At 36.6% G+C, this 15773-nt stretch overlaps 1 protein-coding gene across 2 annotated transcripts in view; it reads left to right on the forward strand.

Moving 5' to 3' along the window:
• Nucleotides 1-15773, forward strand: part of LOC145680993 (leucine-rich repeat-containing protein 51-like) — a 138254-nt gene that overhangs the window by 100639 nt on the left and 21842 nt on the right. Inside the window, exon 1 of one of the 2 annotated variants that reach the window (XM_081752256.1) lies at nucleotides 14582-14821. The exons of the other annotated variant lie outside the window; for it this stretch is intronic. Within the exon in view, the coding sequence (XP_081608382.1) occupies nucleotides 14731-14821 (91 nt within the window). The 5' untranslated portion in view covers nucleotides 14582-14730. Of the gene's footprint in view, nucleotides 1-14581; nucleotides 14822-15773 lie in introns of those variants that run through there. 2 annotated transcript variants of the gene reach the window in all.

The raw sequence follows: 15773 nt of genomic DNA on the forward strand, positions 1-15773 counted from the left end.
AAATTATAAAACCGTATTCCTTTATTTTTTGCGTATTGTCCATACAGACATTTTCTTTGGAATTCTTCGTAGCCTTTACACACATCTGACATATTGATACTAGAACTTTTGATATTTCGTGATCAAATGTTTGGAGGGGTTCGTGCCCCACCCAACCCTTTTCTCCAGGAAAATACAAAACCCGTATTCCATCATTTTAAGCCTACAACATCTGTGCAATATTTCATTCACTTCGGTTCACTTCTTCTTACCTTTCTCGCGTCATATTTAAAATATTGGTGTGGGTTATTTTGCCCCACAAGACTGTCTTTCCGCAGAAAATAAAAAAAAACGTATTTCTTTAGCTTTTGCGTATTGTCCATACAAAAAGTTTCGTTGCAATTCTTCATTTCCTTTACACTCATCAGACATTTTTAATAGTACTTTTGATATTTCGTGATGAAATGTTTGGAGGGGTCCGTGCCTCACACAACCGTTTTTTAAAGGAAAATAAAAAACCTGTATTTCCTCATTTTATGTCTATAATATCTGTGCGGAATTTCATTCACTTCGGTCCACTTCTTCTTACCTTCCGGGCGTCAAATTTCAAAATTTCTCGTGGGGACTTTTGACCCCTAAAACTGTTTTTCCGCAGAAAATAAAAAAAACATATTCCTTTATTTTTTGCGTGTTGTCGATAGAAAAAGTTTCGTTACAATTCTTCATGTCCTTTACACAGTTCGGAAATACTGTTACTAGCACTTTTGATATCTCGTGATCAAAGGTTTGCAGGGGTCCGCTCCACCCTACCGTTTTTCCAGGAAATTACGAAGCCTGTGTTCCCTCATTTTATGTCTGCAATATCTGTGCAAAATTTTATCCACTTCGGTTCAGTTCTTATTTCCTTTCGGGTGTCAACTTTCAAAATTTTGAGTGGGGCTTTTATATTAAACCTTTGCTTTATGTAACTTACTGTTTTTTTTAATTCTTTTTTTTGGGGGGGGGAAGGAGAGAAATGATCTTTTCTGATATCTGTCTCTTGCCATTCATCTTTTTTGAGCTGCTTAAGTAAGATCATTTTGTAACTTTTGATGTGATATAACTCGGCCACGATAATAAAATTATCATTCTTAACAATTTGTTTTATTTCCTTATTTGCAGTTTGCCACACTGATATATTTGTTACAAAATTGAGGTTTGGTTTAACGCCTTTCGAATTCGGAACCAACCCAACTGCTGAGCTTTTTGGGTTGCCTGCTATTGCAGGAAAACGAGAAATGCAGGTGGTAATGCACTTTTGGAGTCGTGTATACAATGTTTCTCTCCTAACCGAGTCGTAAGCCTTTCTAAAATCAATAAATAGTTGATGTACCGGTGTATTGTATTCCCACTTTTTTTCGAGTATTTGGAGAATGGTAAATATTTAGTCGATAGTTGATCGATTTCGTCTAAATCCACACTGATAATCTCCAATAATTTGATCTGCCTATGGGGTCAATCTTGCTAATAGAATGTTTGAAAGGATTTTATAGGATGTTGACAGAAGAGAGATGCCTCGATGATTATTACAGTCAGTTTTGTCTCCTTTCTTGTGGATTGGAACAACGATTTATTCTTTCCACTCTTGTGGCAATTCTTCCTAGTTCCAGATAAGGAGAATGAGTTTGTGTATCTTGTTCCACAATTTTTCGCCTTCAGTTAAAACTAACTCGGCCGGAATTTCGTTTACACCCGGAGATTTGTGTTTCTTTAATTTCTTTATAGCGATTTGTACTTCTATTCGGTTGGGTTCTGGAATATACGATTCTGCGGTGAGTATCTCCCTTTCTCCACGCACATTCGTTTTTGACTGCGTGTTCAGCAAATGGGCAAAGAAATATTTCCATCTATTTAAAATGCTATCTATATCAGTGAAAACTGTTCCATCAGCTTTCTTTAATATAAGCACGAGGTTGATAGCTTTCCTTAAATTCGTTGATCCCTTTATACATAATCCCGAATATTTTTATTTTTACTATTATTTTCAAGTTACTAAATTTAGTTTTCAAAAAATGGCGTTTCTTTGTTCTAAAAGTTTTGGAAGTTTTCCGCCTGATGTTTACCAAATTTTGTGTAGTTATTTCATTCGGATTTTGTACCCAACGAAATGTTGCCTGTTTTCTCTATTCTGCTAGTTCGAACCATGGTTTGTTCCTACGTATTTGCACGTGTCTCAATTTTTCTTTTGAGAGAGGATGCTTCGTAAGTAAAGAAATGAATTCAATTGCTGGGATATTTTTCGCCATAATCTTAAGGTCACATCTGTTAACTAAAGATTATATGAAATGCTTCTGATTTCTGTAATGATTCCTGTAATGTTATTGAGATTATCATCATTTTGCTCAAAGAGTATTGTTTCGTCATACATAATTGATATTCTTTCTTTATAGTTTTGGGTAATAGTGTGTGGAGTTAGCGTAAAAAATTTCACTTCCGGCTACCAGCCTGCAATTTTACACAGTTCTTATATGTATACCAAAGAACAGAAAGCCGCCGGGAGATACTCAATCCAATGTCCAGAACTCGTGTGATGGCGTCATCAAAATGACGGACAGCTCAAGTCAAAAAAATAAGCCATATCTCCGTTATTTATGGACCGATTTTCTTCAAACTGGGCTCATTTTAAAGGAAATTAAATTTGCAATAAAACATGTTATTAAAATATTTCCTCTAAAATTAACCGTTTCGGAGTTATTTAAGAATTTAATAAATTAATGAGAATTTATTGAAGAAAATACAAAATAAATCCGAAACCATTAGTTTTAGACGAAAGACTTTGGTAACGTGTTATATTGTTAATTTCATTACCTTTAAAATGAGCTATTAACGAAGAAAATCGGTCCATAAATAACTGAGATATCACACATAACGTGTTAATTACATTATTAAAATGGCGGTCACAACTTCTAACAGATAGCGACAAATTCAGCCAAAGTACTTCACTTCCATATACCACTCCCAAATTTTACACAGTATTTATTTACATAATAAATAATTTTAAAATACCTAGGAGACACTTGATTTAACACGCTGAACTCCCATGTTGACGTCATCAAAATGGCCGCCGGGATTAAAAACATGGGTTTGCTTAAATACACTTAACTCCGTTACCGATCACTTTATTGAGTCTTCCAATTGTTCCATTTGAAAGAGCATGAAATAAGTTACAAAAATGTTATTCGATTTAGTTTATAGGTAAATGGTTTATGAACTATGCTACATTAACTATGTGTCATGTCGGCAAATGCTACAGGGAAAAGCCAATTTGATACGTTTGTCGAAGATCGGTTGATCCTTAGAAAAGTTTCCACCCATGAAGTCATCAAAAGAAACAACCTTCCCTTGATGAGTGCTACGAAAGTTACAGTTAAGTCCAAAGACAAGCAGAAAATAGTAGACCTGAGAAAAGACAGTACTCTTTTTGCCAAGTTCTACGTTGCTAGTCAATCAAGGGAAATTGACGTCAGAAAGTTCTTTGCCCATGAAAATAGCTCATGTCCATGTAAGGGGTCTGTCCTGGTTCGTATATTAGTAATCTTCAAAATAATTCAAAGCGTTTTAACACTTTCTTAGCTGGTTTTAATACTTAACCATGAGAAGCGTACATAATCAACTTTCTGCATATACAACAAGATGTCTACACCTTTATACATACCCTTATTTTCTCGACAAGATGTCTACGTACATGTACATTTATTTACGACGTTGCTATCGTAACAACTCTCTTATTTTAGTTACCGATTACAAAAATAATGTCTCGAAACCTCTATATGTCTTTCTTTTCTTTATACATAATATTGCTCAAATAATTCGCCTCTGATCCCTTTTTGCAAGCTGGCACAGATTGCTAATATTACATACAACGTTGTCGTTGTATCCACCTTCCATATCCGACCACGGTAAGCTCAGAAAACCAATAAAAAAATCCGACGTGGTGTCCTGTATCGTCGAGTCAAGTGGAGTTCGGGTGATCACTGCTCATTAGTCCGAAGTTTCTTCGCTCATAATCGATGCAGCAGCCTTGATCCATATGCTTGTCTATAAATCTAGCTGGACATTTCAAGAGTACTGCAACCAGATTGTTAAACCATACATTCTAATCAGATTAAAATCAGTGGAAAGAGTTGACCTAGTTTTTGACCGCTGCCTAGAAGGAAACCTAAAAAATGGCGTAAAACAGTCGAGGGGGTCTGGGCTCAGAATAAATGTAAAATCTAATGTTGTCATCCCCAAGTTTTTCAGTAAGTTCCTTGCTCACAGTAAAAACAAAGAAGAACTCTTTGAATTTTTAGCTGAAAACCTGGTCAAAATGGATCTCCCCGCCGGGAAAAAAGTCATTTGCACCTACAGAAACACGGTAATTGGATCGCAAATGGAGGCGACATTTGAAACTATATCTTTCGAATTTTATGTAGAAGCCGATGCCCGTCTCCTACTTCATGTATGGCATGCCAAGGAATACTCGAGTTGCTCTAAAGTAATGGTGAAAACTGTTGATAGTGATGTGGTAGTAATTGCTAAGTATGCCTTTTCTAGACTTAATACACTGAAAGAATTTTGGATGGAATACGGCAGTGGAAAGCACCTACAGTACCTTCCGATCCACGAGTTGCAAAACAAAGTTCCACGAGGAGTTCCAGATCTTTTGCCTTTCTTACATGCATTTACGGGGGCTGACACTGTGTCAAGTTTTGCAAGTATTGGTAAAACCACTGCATGGAAAACGTGGATGAGTTTCCGAGACGTAGACAAAGTTTTTTCGGCATATTCTCAAGTTCTGGACAACATCTCTGAAGATGACAACACGTTTTTACTCATTCAACGCTTTGTAGTTCTTATGTATCATTCATCAAGTTCTGCAGGGACCGTCAATGAGACCAGGCGGATTCTCTTTACCCAGCAAAACAGACCCATTGAAAATATTCCACCAACCAGCAACGCTCTGTTGCAACACTTGAAGAGAGCCATCCTAAATGTTCTTTGTGGACAAACTGTCTTCAACGGAACAGTCAACGCTTGGATCCTTGTGAGTGGGGATGGAAGAAGACCACAGATGACTACGAGCCCTCTGGTCGACAAGCCCAAACTTCACCATGGAAAAGGTAAAAGAGTTGATAGCATGCAAGTGCAAACAGATTTGCACGCGCTGTCGATGTGTAAAAATACACGGACTTTGCACTTTACTTGTAGTTGTGAGGGTCAATGCAGAAATTAAGTTTAATCTTACAAACTTGTCACTTTGTTTAAAGTTTACATCAGAGGCGTCATTTAGGGAGGGCAGGAGGGGGCAATTGCCCCCCCCCCAAGGGTTTGAAGAATACATATACTTTAAACAATGTCTACTAATATACTAGTATAAAACGTGAAAGTCTAATGTCGATGGTGCTCTTGCCACCCTCAACCGAAGTCTGAAATGACGCCTCTGGTTTACATTGTTTTCAATAGTTGTGCCTTCCGCGTTAATAATCCATATGGACTGTACATGTTTTCACTGTGAGAAACTGTTGTAAATGTCTGTTACCCTTCCTAAAAAGAAAAGTATTCTTTTTATTTTTGCCAATCAGTAAAAAGAGAGCATTGATCCACAAAAAGATGTAAATAACTATTTTTATTTTCATGTTCACACTTTTGTGGTATAATTTATAATTAAAGATGAATCGCTCATAAAAAAAATATACAAGCATGCAACATTACAATGGATGTAATGTGTATTTACTTGAGTTAACGCCTCTTGTAATAACAGAATTGTCATTGCAAAATATATTAAGCCAACAGCAACCATTTTAAAACATTGATTTTTTACCCCCATTGATAAACCATTGATAACCATTTACAATCGAATAAAATTTTTGTAGTTATTTCATGCTCTTTCAAATGGAACAATTGGAAGACTCAATAAAGTGATTGGTAACGGAGTTAAGTGTATTTAAGCAAACCTATGTTTTTAATCCCGGCGGCCATTTTGATGACGTCAACATGGGAGTTAAGCGTGTTAAATCAAGTGCCTCCTAGGTATTTTAAAATTATTTATTATGTATATAAATACTGTGTAAAATTTGGGAGTGGTATATGGAAGTGAAGTATTTTGGCTGAATTTGTCGCTATCTGCTAGAAGTCGTGGCCGCCATTTTAATAATGTAATTAACACGTTATGTGTGATATCTCAGTTATTTATGGACCGATTTTCTTCGTTAATAGCTCATTTTAAAGGTAATAAAATTAACAATATAACACGTTACCAAAGTGATTCGTCTAAAACTAAAGGTTTTGGAGTTTTTTGGTATTTTTCTTCAATAAATTCTCATTAATTTATTAAATTCTTAAATAAATCCGAAACGGTTAAATTTAGAGGAAATATTTTAATAACATGTTTTATTGCAAATTTAGTTTCCTTTAAAATGAGCCCAGTTTGAAGAAAATTGGTCCATAAATAACGGAGATATGGTTGTTTTTTGTCTCGAGCTGTCCGCCATTTTGATGACGTCATCACATGAGTTCCGGACGTCAGATCAAGTGTCTCCCGATGGATTCTTGTCCTTTGGTATACATATAAGAACTGTGTAAAATTGCAGACTGGTAGCCGGAAGTGAAATATTTTGGTAGTTTCTGACATATATATGAGAACGGTCTTATCCGTCCCCCCCAATGTTGAAGACAGATTTGCGCCGATGCTAACAGCCCCTATAAAATTTACATGATCAGCATATGCCATAACCTGGTAAATACAATTCAGCACTAGGACCTGATTGCTGTCTCTGATTTTCCTTATAGTGTTCTCCAAAACAAATAATAATGGCGACAATGCATGTCCTTGTTTTAGTCCATTCTCAACGTGAAAGCTCATGAACGAGAATTTCTTTATTCGAATCTTACTTTGGGATTCATTTAAGCATATCTTAATTAATCTAATTTTTTCGGCATTCCAAATTCTGTAAGCATGTTCAATGTTTGCCTAATACCCGAGTCTAAAGTCAATAATTGATGGGCCAGGATATTGTATTCCCATTTCTTTTCAAGTATTAGTCGAATGGTAAATATCTGATCGGTAGTTGATCGATTTTACCTATATCCGTTCTAATATCTCCAACGATTTCATCTGCGTATGGAGGTAATCTTTCTAATTGAATGTATAAGAGGATTTATTGGATCTTGACGGAAGAGAAATGCCTCAATTGCTTTTCTTCTGAACTGGAACAATGATTGATTCTTTTCACTTTTGTGGTAATTCCTCCTTGTTCCAGATAAGAAAAATGACTTTGTGTATCTTACTGTACAATTTTTCCCCTCCAGCTAAAATTAAGTCAGTCGGAATTTCGTCTACACCCGGAGAGGTGTGTTCCTTTAATTTTCTAATAGAGATTTCTATTTCTGTCTGTCAGAAATCTTTCCATCTATTTAAGATGCTATCCTTATCAGTGAGAACTGTTTCGTTGGCTTTCTTTAATATATAAGCACGAGGTTGGTGTGCTTTCTTAAATTCGTTGATCCCCTTATACATGTCCCGAATGTTTTTGTTTTTGTTTGTATTATTATCTTCAAGTTAATTAATTTTAGGTTTCAAAAATCGCATTCCTTTGTTCTAAAAGTTTTGGAAGTTTTCCGCCAGACGACAATGAAATTTTATGTAGTTATTTCGTTCCAATTTTTTAGCCAACGCTGTTTCTTCTATTTTCTCTTCTCTGCTACTTTAGTGCATTACTGGTTGAACCATGGTTTGTTCCTACGTATCTCTGCGTGCCCCAATTTTTCTTTTGCAGAACTTTTAAGGTTGTCTCTAATTTCAACCAAGTATCCTGAACACTAGTGCACTCCGAACCTTCTAAAATCGAGAATCTGTTTGACGCTTTAATTTGGCTCCTCTCTCACCTGACTCTCCTCAAATTTCTTTAAATTAAACCGCTCCGTTTTCAGATATTGAATATTTTTTTTTTATTCAACGATAGTCTCTCTCTTATTATCATAATCAACTCTTCTGAACGACCGAACATCAGTTGTGCTACACTGTTTTCTTCTGTCTACAAAAACGTGATCAATTTGATTATGTCTTTTTCCATCAGATGAAATCCAAGTATATTTATGAATGTCGCGATGTGGGAATTTTGTAATCTTCACGATAAGGTTTTCTGGATGTTGCAAAGTTCATGAGTCTAACTCCGTTGTCACAACCTTTCTTGTGCAGATATTTATTCCCTATAATCGGTTTGAAAATACCCTCTCGTCCTACCTTCGCATTGAAACGGCCTAACAGAATTTTCATATGGTATTGCGGGAGATGATCAAATATGCGTTCTATTCTTTCGTAAAAACTGTCTTTTTTACTGTCTGTAATAACTGATTTATGGTGTACTAACGTATGTAAGTTATTACAGAATAAATTCAAATATTATTTAAAAAGTAGTTAACAAGGAACACAGATAGCATGATAAGTCATCAATTACCATTGAGTTCAACGATTTTTCTTGTCGTTGCCTTAACCTAGATTTTTGGGTAATTCAAATTCTGGTCACACTGTAATTTCTATGGATGGCAACACTGAAAATTCTTTCGATTCGTATTTTCGGGTATAGAATAACATTATTTTTTATTGAGGTAAGTTACACTTCATTATCTCTTTTCATTTACGAAAAACTGGCAAAAGAAAAATTGATAGATTTTGAAAATATATTTAGTAGTCTACCCCCTTAACCTTAAACGTTGTTCGTGCAACAGACATTTTCACCGAGCTTAATCATGACCCAGGGGCTGCTAAATATGCGATTCGAACTGGATTGGTCGCTGGGAGTGTGACGTCACGTGGAAGAGAGGAAGTCGCGTCGTCTGTTTTTAGCATTTTTCGTATGCTCAGAGCGTGTTATATTAATAATTTCGTATGCTTCTTTCTTTTTTTTTTTTTTTTAACAACATAGAGACAAAAATATTAATTCTAACACTACAAATAAGCAAGTTAAATTGTTATACATGTAATAAATACAGTATATATTAATATTATGATACACTTACCTTTATTGTATTTTGAGTACTGATAGGGAGTGTTAGTGGTCAGTGTTGCCAATTTGGGGGGAAAGTCGCTAAATCTAGGGGATTCGCCTTTCAGGATAGCGAAAAAAAATAATTTTTCCGATTAGCGACTTTTTTGGTGATTTTGGAATGACGATTTGGCGACTTACCTATAAATCTAGCGACTTTTGTGCTGCGAGCAACTTGTCCTAAAATAAGCACTATTAGCTCGAATCAGTTCAGATATGTTTATTCCTTTTGCTTATTTGACTCAGTAGATGTTGACGAGCTGGGAAAGTATATAACATTTATCTCTATATTCCCGCTTTGATTGCTGTTATCTCTAACCTCCTCATGGGGACCAATCCCAGCTTTTAATGTCCTTTAGTTTACAGAGCTTCCTTTAGAGGCACAAATAATACATTGCCGATAGCGAACAGATTATCTGTAAAAGCGAGAGCAGAAGTGAAGTGTGTAAGATTTTTTCCTAGACCTTTAATTTTGTTCGTTTTTCTAAACTCATTTTTGATTTCGCTGAAACAAAATTGATCATAAAGTTCAAAATGTATAAAAGTGAAATAATTATTAGTTATATATGTCTTTCATATATGTTCTTGTAGCGTAGATAGTACTATGGTTTGAATTGATCACGTATCTTATGCACACACACACACACACACACACATATATATATATATATATATGTGTGTGTGTGTGTGTGTGTGTGTGTGTGTGTGTGTGTGTGTGTGTGTGTGTGTGTGTGTGTGTGAAAGAGGATATATATGAAAGAGGCAAAATTCAACGAAAATTTTTTTAGCGACTTTTCACCCAAAATTGGAGTCATTTCATCTCCTATTTACCGACTTTTTGTATTAACTTGTTGGCAACACTGTTAGTGGTGGTTCTAATTGTAGTCTCCGGAAAAACTTACAGAAGCCGAAACCCATTATTTGTTTTTCTTCGTATTGGATTTCTTCATTACTTGGGCTTTATGTTTTTGCTTGAGATGCCGCACACGGATAAATGTCCTTGTTCTTACATATGTTTCTAATTTTTGGGTTTAGTTCGGGATATTTTGAACCTATTTCTGAACATAAGGTTTTCATAACATTTTTGCACATCGAAATGTTAGAGCGGTGAAAAGCAGCGAATATTATCTCAAAATCTAAGATCTTTTGAAGCCACTTCGTTGATGGAACTGTAAGTCCCTTCCAGGAGATAATACTTATCCAATCTCTATGTTTGTTTATCGACATTTCTCCCGGCGTACCCAACGAATTGTCAATGCTACGACACTTAAAAGCAATATATCCAGCAAGGTATTTTACAGCATCTGATGGGACATCCTCATTGTTGTTGATGTGATCTGCGCAGTTTTCCTCACTCAGCAATTCAACTTCTATATCCTCCTGCACTTGTACAGATGAAGCTTCGTCTACTACGTCAATGCATAGTTCACTTGTAACGAAATTTAAAAAGTTTTCTTCCGAGTCTTTTTCTAGCCCAGAAACATTACTAGAGGCAGGAACATCTTCGCACACTGAAGTTCTTCTTGATAGTGGTATATCACTGGAATTTCGTGTTAAAATTAAGTCTGAGGCTATTCCGGAATTCAAAAGCAGTAGGATTATTATAAAAGATTCCAAGTCCTCTAATTCGTGAAAAAAAAAATCTCCAAACAATCTTGATTTAATTTTGATGTTAAAATATATGTCAGCTTCTCACTTTGCATTTCTTCAAAAAGCCTTAAAAGCGATTTGATTGAAATTATGAATCCTTTCTGGAAAGGTAACAAACTCTTTCTGTTTCCGATCCTCATGTTGGAACAAACATCCAAAAATCTCCGCAAAGTATTTTCTTGACTCTTTAAATTTATACCGAATCCACTCCGCAAAGGCGATTTTTCATCCTTTGGGATTCTTGAATTTAAAACATCAAATACATCGTTTACCAATTCAACAAACTGACTTTCCTTATCCTTGTGCAAAAGGTACTTTAGTAACTGAGCCGTGCGATGCGAAAATAATTGTGCAGCCATCCTTACATTTTGACGTGCTCGTCCTCGTACATTTAAGTGGGCTTCAGATATATGATGGGAAATCGACAGATCACCTTGCTGGTTAATTATTAGATCTTCAATCATCTTTCGTGATATTTTAGTCCCATCTGAAAGAGTTATTCCCTCATCGAGTAAATAGTTTCTGAGAAGTTTGAGAAGATGAGGGACATCACAGAAGAAGAAGACCTTCGTAGTCTCGTCTGCTGGGTTTAGTTCGTGAAAAAGGTTTTTGACGTACTAATTCCTAATTCTTTCAAAACTTTTGAGTTTTTTCCTCCCATGTCACATGTTACAGCAGCCACCTTCAATCCTGCGTTTTCTACTTTGCATATAATTCTTTGTAACAAACTGCTAGTCATTGATGTATCGAAGTCAAAGAATATTGGTTGCTTCCATTTGCTGCATAAACCACGGATCATAACTACTTGTACATTACTATAAGGACCAAAAATTCTATCGTCGGTGGAATCATAGCAAATCCGTTCATCTAAATGCATTTCATCAAATGACAAAACTGTTAATTTCTCCAGGGAAGTGAACGTAGCTGCCTTGGCCTTTAATAGACATAAAACTTCCTCAAGAATACCTGGACTGCATTTAAAACTTTTGACCCACTTCTGAAGTGTAGCACGATATGGCAGAGGAGTGGAACAGTGTCATAACTTGTGTATGTGGGGGGGGGGGGTTGCCTCCTAATTGACCCTATTTAAGCTTCCTTTCGTTCGAGGGGTTCACTTCATTATTAAACTTTCTTACTCCATATGATAGAATACGAACATTAAGGTGCAATGGAAGCATGGAATACATTTATCACATCCAAGTAAAAAAAAAAAAAAAAAATCTTTCGAAACGAAGGAAAAAAGGTAAAGAAAACATGTTTTGGGTCAATTTCAGTAAATTGGTTACCATTAGGGTCCCCCAGAAATAATATATATTTGTGTCAAATATTGTTTCGTCAAATGAACTAGTAAAAGATGGGATGCGCCTATCATGCTATTTCCAAAAGAACTGAAAATAATTTAGGGTGCTGCTGCTGCTCCAATATACGTTTCTAAGTAAAGCATAAATGCAATATGGGCTCTACTTCAGTAAAATACGAACTTAGGCACTTATAACTAATTACAATGTTTATTGAGCTTTTAAAATCTAGGTAGGTCCAAATTTTATATTTTCCTAGGGGACCAACTTCAAATTTTCTTCGGCGGGGGAATGTTCGCGCCGCAGGAAAAATTCCAATTTACGCCACTGCAGTTAAAATACAATATTACCATAGCAGGATACCGGGCTCACAAAATACCAGTATGCATTCATGACGTCCTTAATTTACTTGGAGGTCTATATGCTTTACACTCCGTGCTTTTAAAATTACAACTAGCGAAAAAAAAAATGGTCTGATTCCTCAATTTTTCATTCAAGCTCGATTTTTTTCGTATGGCCTACGTATACAGACAGCATCGATGCGTGGACAGTCGAGTCCTCACTCCAGACTTTTTAATCGCATTCACGCAATGTTTGCTTTGGCTAATTACATATAGCCTACATCTCCCCCATAAATAAATAAATAAATAAAAAACTCGTGACGCGTGCGATAGCTGTTAAATCCAGATTTCGTGTAGATCTCGTCCAGGACAACTCTAGATTCACATTTATTCGCGATCAAGAGTAACATTAAAATAAAATTTAAAAAAAGAACAGGGAAATACGTATTTTCTATATCCAGCGTTCGGAATTAGAAAAATGAAATGAAATTAAATCATTGAGTTTTACGTTCCACGGTTATGCCGGTGAGGCTAAAGGAAACGGTGATGATCAGTAATGAATGAAATGGTGGAATGAAGAAAGTGGGAAGAAACGGGAGAACCCCGAGGAAACCCACGCACACGGTGTTTGTCCACCATAAAAGTTCACTTGGCGGGGGCTGGGATCAAACCCGGGACCCCAAGCACCAGAGGTGAACGCTGTACCACTGAGCCACCGCGGCCCCCGGAATTAGAAATATCACACAGTTATTGTTTTTTTAATATGCAACTTTGGTAATGCTTTCTGTCCAATATAATGACATAATTTCATTTGTATTACTTATAATCTCTATATTAAATAAATTACTGATATATTATAGGCCTATTAGAACACAGTATTAAGACACACCTTGATAAAGAGTGGAACATACTTTCGACTTTACGTGCCTCCTAATTACGTATGTGTCAAAACTTTAGTCTACATAAAGGTTTCTCAAACTGTGGTGCGCGTACAACATTTGGTACGTGAGCCGCTTTCGGTGGCACATATGGCTTATGGTAGTATAATAATTATGTTTTGGCGGTACGCCTGTGGAAAAGTTTGAGAAACCCCTATCTGGACTAAGTTTCCACAAATTGGAATCAGTCTTCGCAAACATTTCTGACCACAACGCAACGCAAAATATGTGTTAAGAACTTTTGATGGTGAGTCTGTTTTGTAAAAATAAATAAATAAATAAAATTAAAAAAATGCCGAGCTACTGCTACAGGTCGCAAACGGCAATTTGTGTATCAGTTCAATATAGCCAAAATGATCGCGAACTCAAAATATGCATCAGTGACTCATTGCGCAAAATCAGATCTGATATCAAATATCGCAAATTAAAAAGTGAATTTTGCATTGCGTTGATGCAGACCGATACGGAATGAAGCCCTAGCCAAGGGCGCCGAATTCTGTAAAATTATTGTTGTTGAGTTGATTTTGATTTTAACGTCCCTTTCAGCAGCAAGGCTATATGAGACAGAACCTATTGATTAGCGTGGAATCTGAACCACACGAGCTTCCGCCGGGAATCGAGCCCGGATTTGGTTGTTGGGGAGCAGAGGATGTTCAAGGAGATATGTTAAATGCAAGCAAATATATCCAGTTTCGGAAGGAACAAGCAAACTTGGGGCCCATACTTTATCTCCCGTTCCCAGAATCGGCGCCCAGGCTCTAGGTATTTAAATATCTTTTAAATTATGTACATTTAAAAATAAATTATTTTCTCTTACCTGTTTACTTTTGTTCGTTGTACTAGTGCTCTCAACAACATATTCATCTCCATGCCAATTTGGGATGTGCAAAGAAGGAATTGCATCAGGTCGGAGTTTTTTTCTTACAGGTATCCCAAGAAGCTCATGTTGTAAGTCTCTCTCATAATCTTCGGGTAAGAAATGAATAGAACATACACGTGCATTGTTTACATTGATTCTGTCCGCACGTTTACACCGAGAAACCCATTCTCGTTGTACCGACAATTTCTTTGGAAAACGGTGATACATTATATCTAGAGTCTTCTTTCCCCAATTGGGACATTGGGCAACAGCACAGTTATTATTATTTTTATTCATTTTTGTCTCAACAATAAACTACACTTTAAAAATTTGATGCATCAACACCTCGCACTATTGCATTATAATGTATTTATTTCGCGCTCTCTTCCACGTGACGTCACATCGCGCAGGAACTCTGGGTAATTTTTTCTCTCGATAACAGAAAATGTGCTACCTGTAATACTCTATATACATTGATCATGACCCTCGTTCAACAGTTGCACTTCGTTGGTGCACACGGCCAACAGTCAAGTTAACGACGATTGTTGTTGGGCGTTTTTATGGTTTTTATGGAGCAAATATCAAAAGTGAAAGAAGAAAATGCCAGGAATATCTTTTAGAAGCGATACTGAGAAGAGTAATGCTGGTTGTGCAGTTGATTTGTCATGTCTAGGGATTTCTGATCTGAGAAGTGAGTATGATTTTCCATATTTCTTTTGGATTAATTTCATGTTTGCTTATAGGCCCTTTGTTAACAACGACACTATACAGGACGAAAACTACAGTTTAAAGTAAGATCTGAACTGATGTAATTTGTTCGATGTTCTCCCACCGGGAATCGAACTGCGTGTTTTGTGCACCAAATACATGTACGCTAGCCACTATCATATCATTGAAACAATTCTTCCATCGTCATCATTCACTTGTCTCAATCATTGTCTTCCTTAGCCTAAAGGGCATAATCGAAGAACACTAAACTGAAATATTTCATTCCATTTTGATTTCAAAAAGTTCAACTGGCTTTTAGACTTTCATTTGCGTCTTAATACTGACTTCTCTTTGATGGTTCGTTGTAATTTAGCGTCTCCTTTCAATACCGAGACTATGTAAAAACTGTGACCTATAGTTAAAGGTTGAATACGAATCATAGTAACACGTTCAAATTGCAGGACTCACTTACCGAGGATGAAACCCGTGACCCGTGTACACAAAAGGCACGTGCTTGTCACTCGACCAATGGCAGGGCGTATTTCGTGGGCTACGTGTTCTACCGGCGCGGCGGTAGCTCCTAGAATATTACAAAATAAAATTATTATAATGTAAACTAAATTATATTGATAATTTTATACTTCTAGTATCTTCTTTCAATGATAAGAGTTTCTGAGAACTGTACCCTAACAGCACAAAATCTTCCCTAGGATGTCCCATGGCCCTCCCGCCCGGGAAAACGGGACTATCCCGGGACGATCCCATAGGACTCCTGCGACATCCATGGGACTGACACGCGAATTCCAGATTCCGCGTTTGTCCCGGGAAACGGGACGACCCGTGGGACTCCAGCGGGAGTCATGCAGGAAGAATCCCGTAGGAAACCAGAGGATATCCTCAGGCAGAACCACGTACGCGAATGGGATAATCCCGGG

Source organism: Thermobia domestica, chromosome 3 (genome assembly GCF_964235325.1).
Source record: "Thermobia domestica chromosome 3, izTheDome1.hap1.1, whole genome shotgun sequence".
Lineage (NCBI taxonomy): Eukaryota > Metazoa > Arthropoda > Insecta > Zygentoma > Lepismatidae > Thermobia > Thermobia domestica.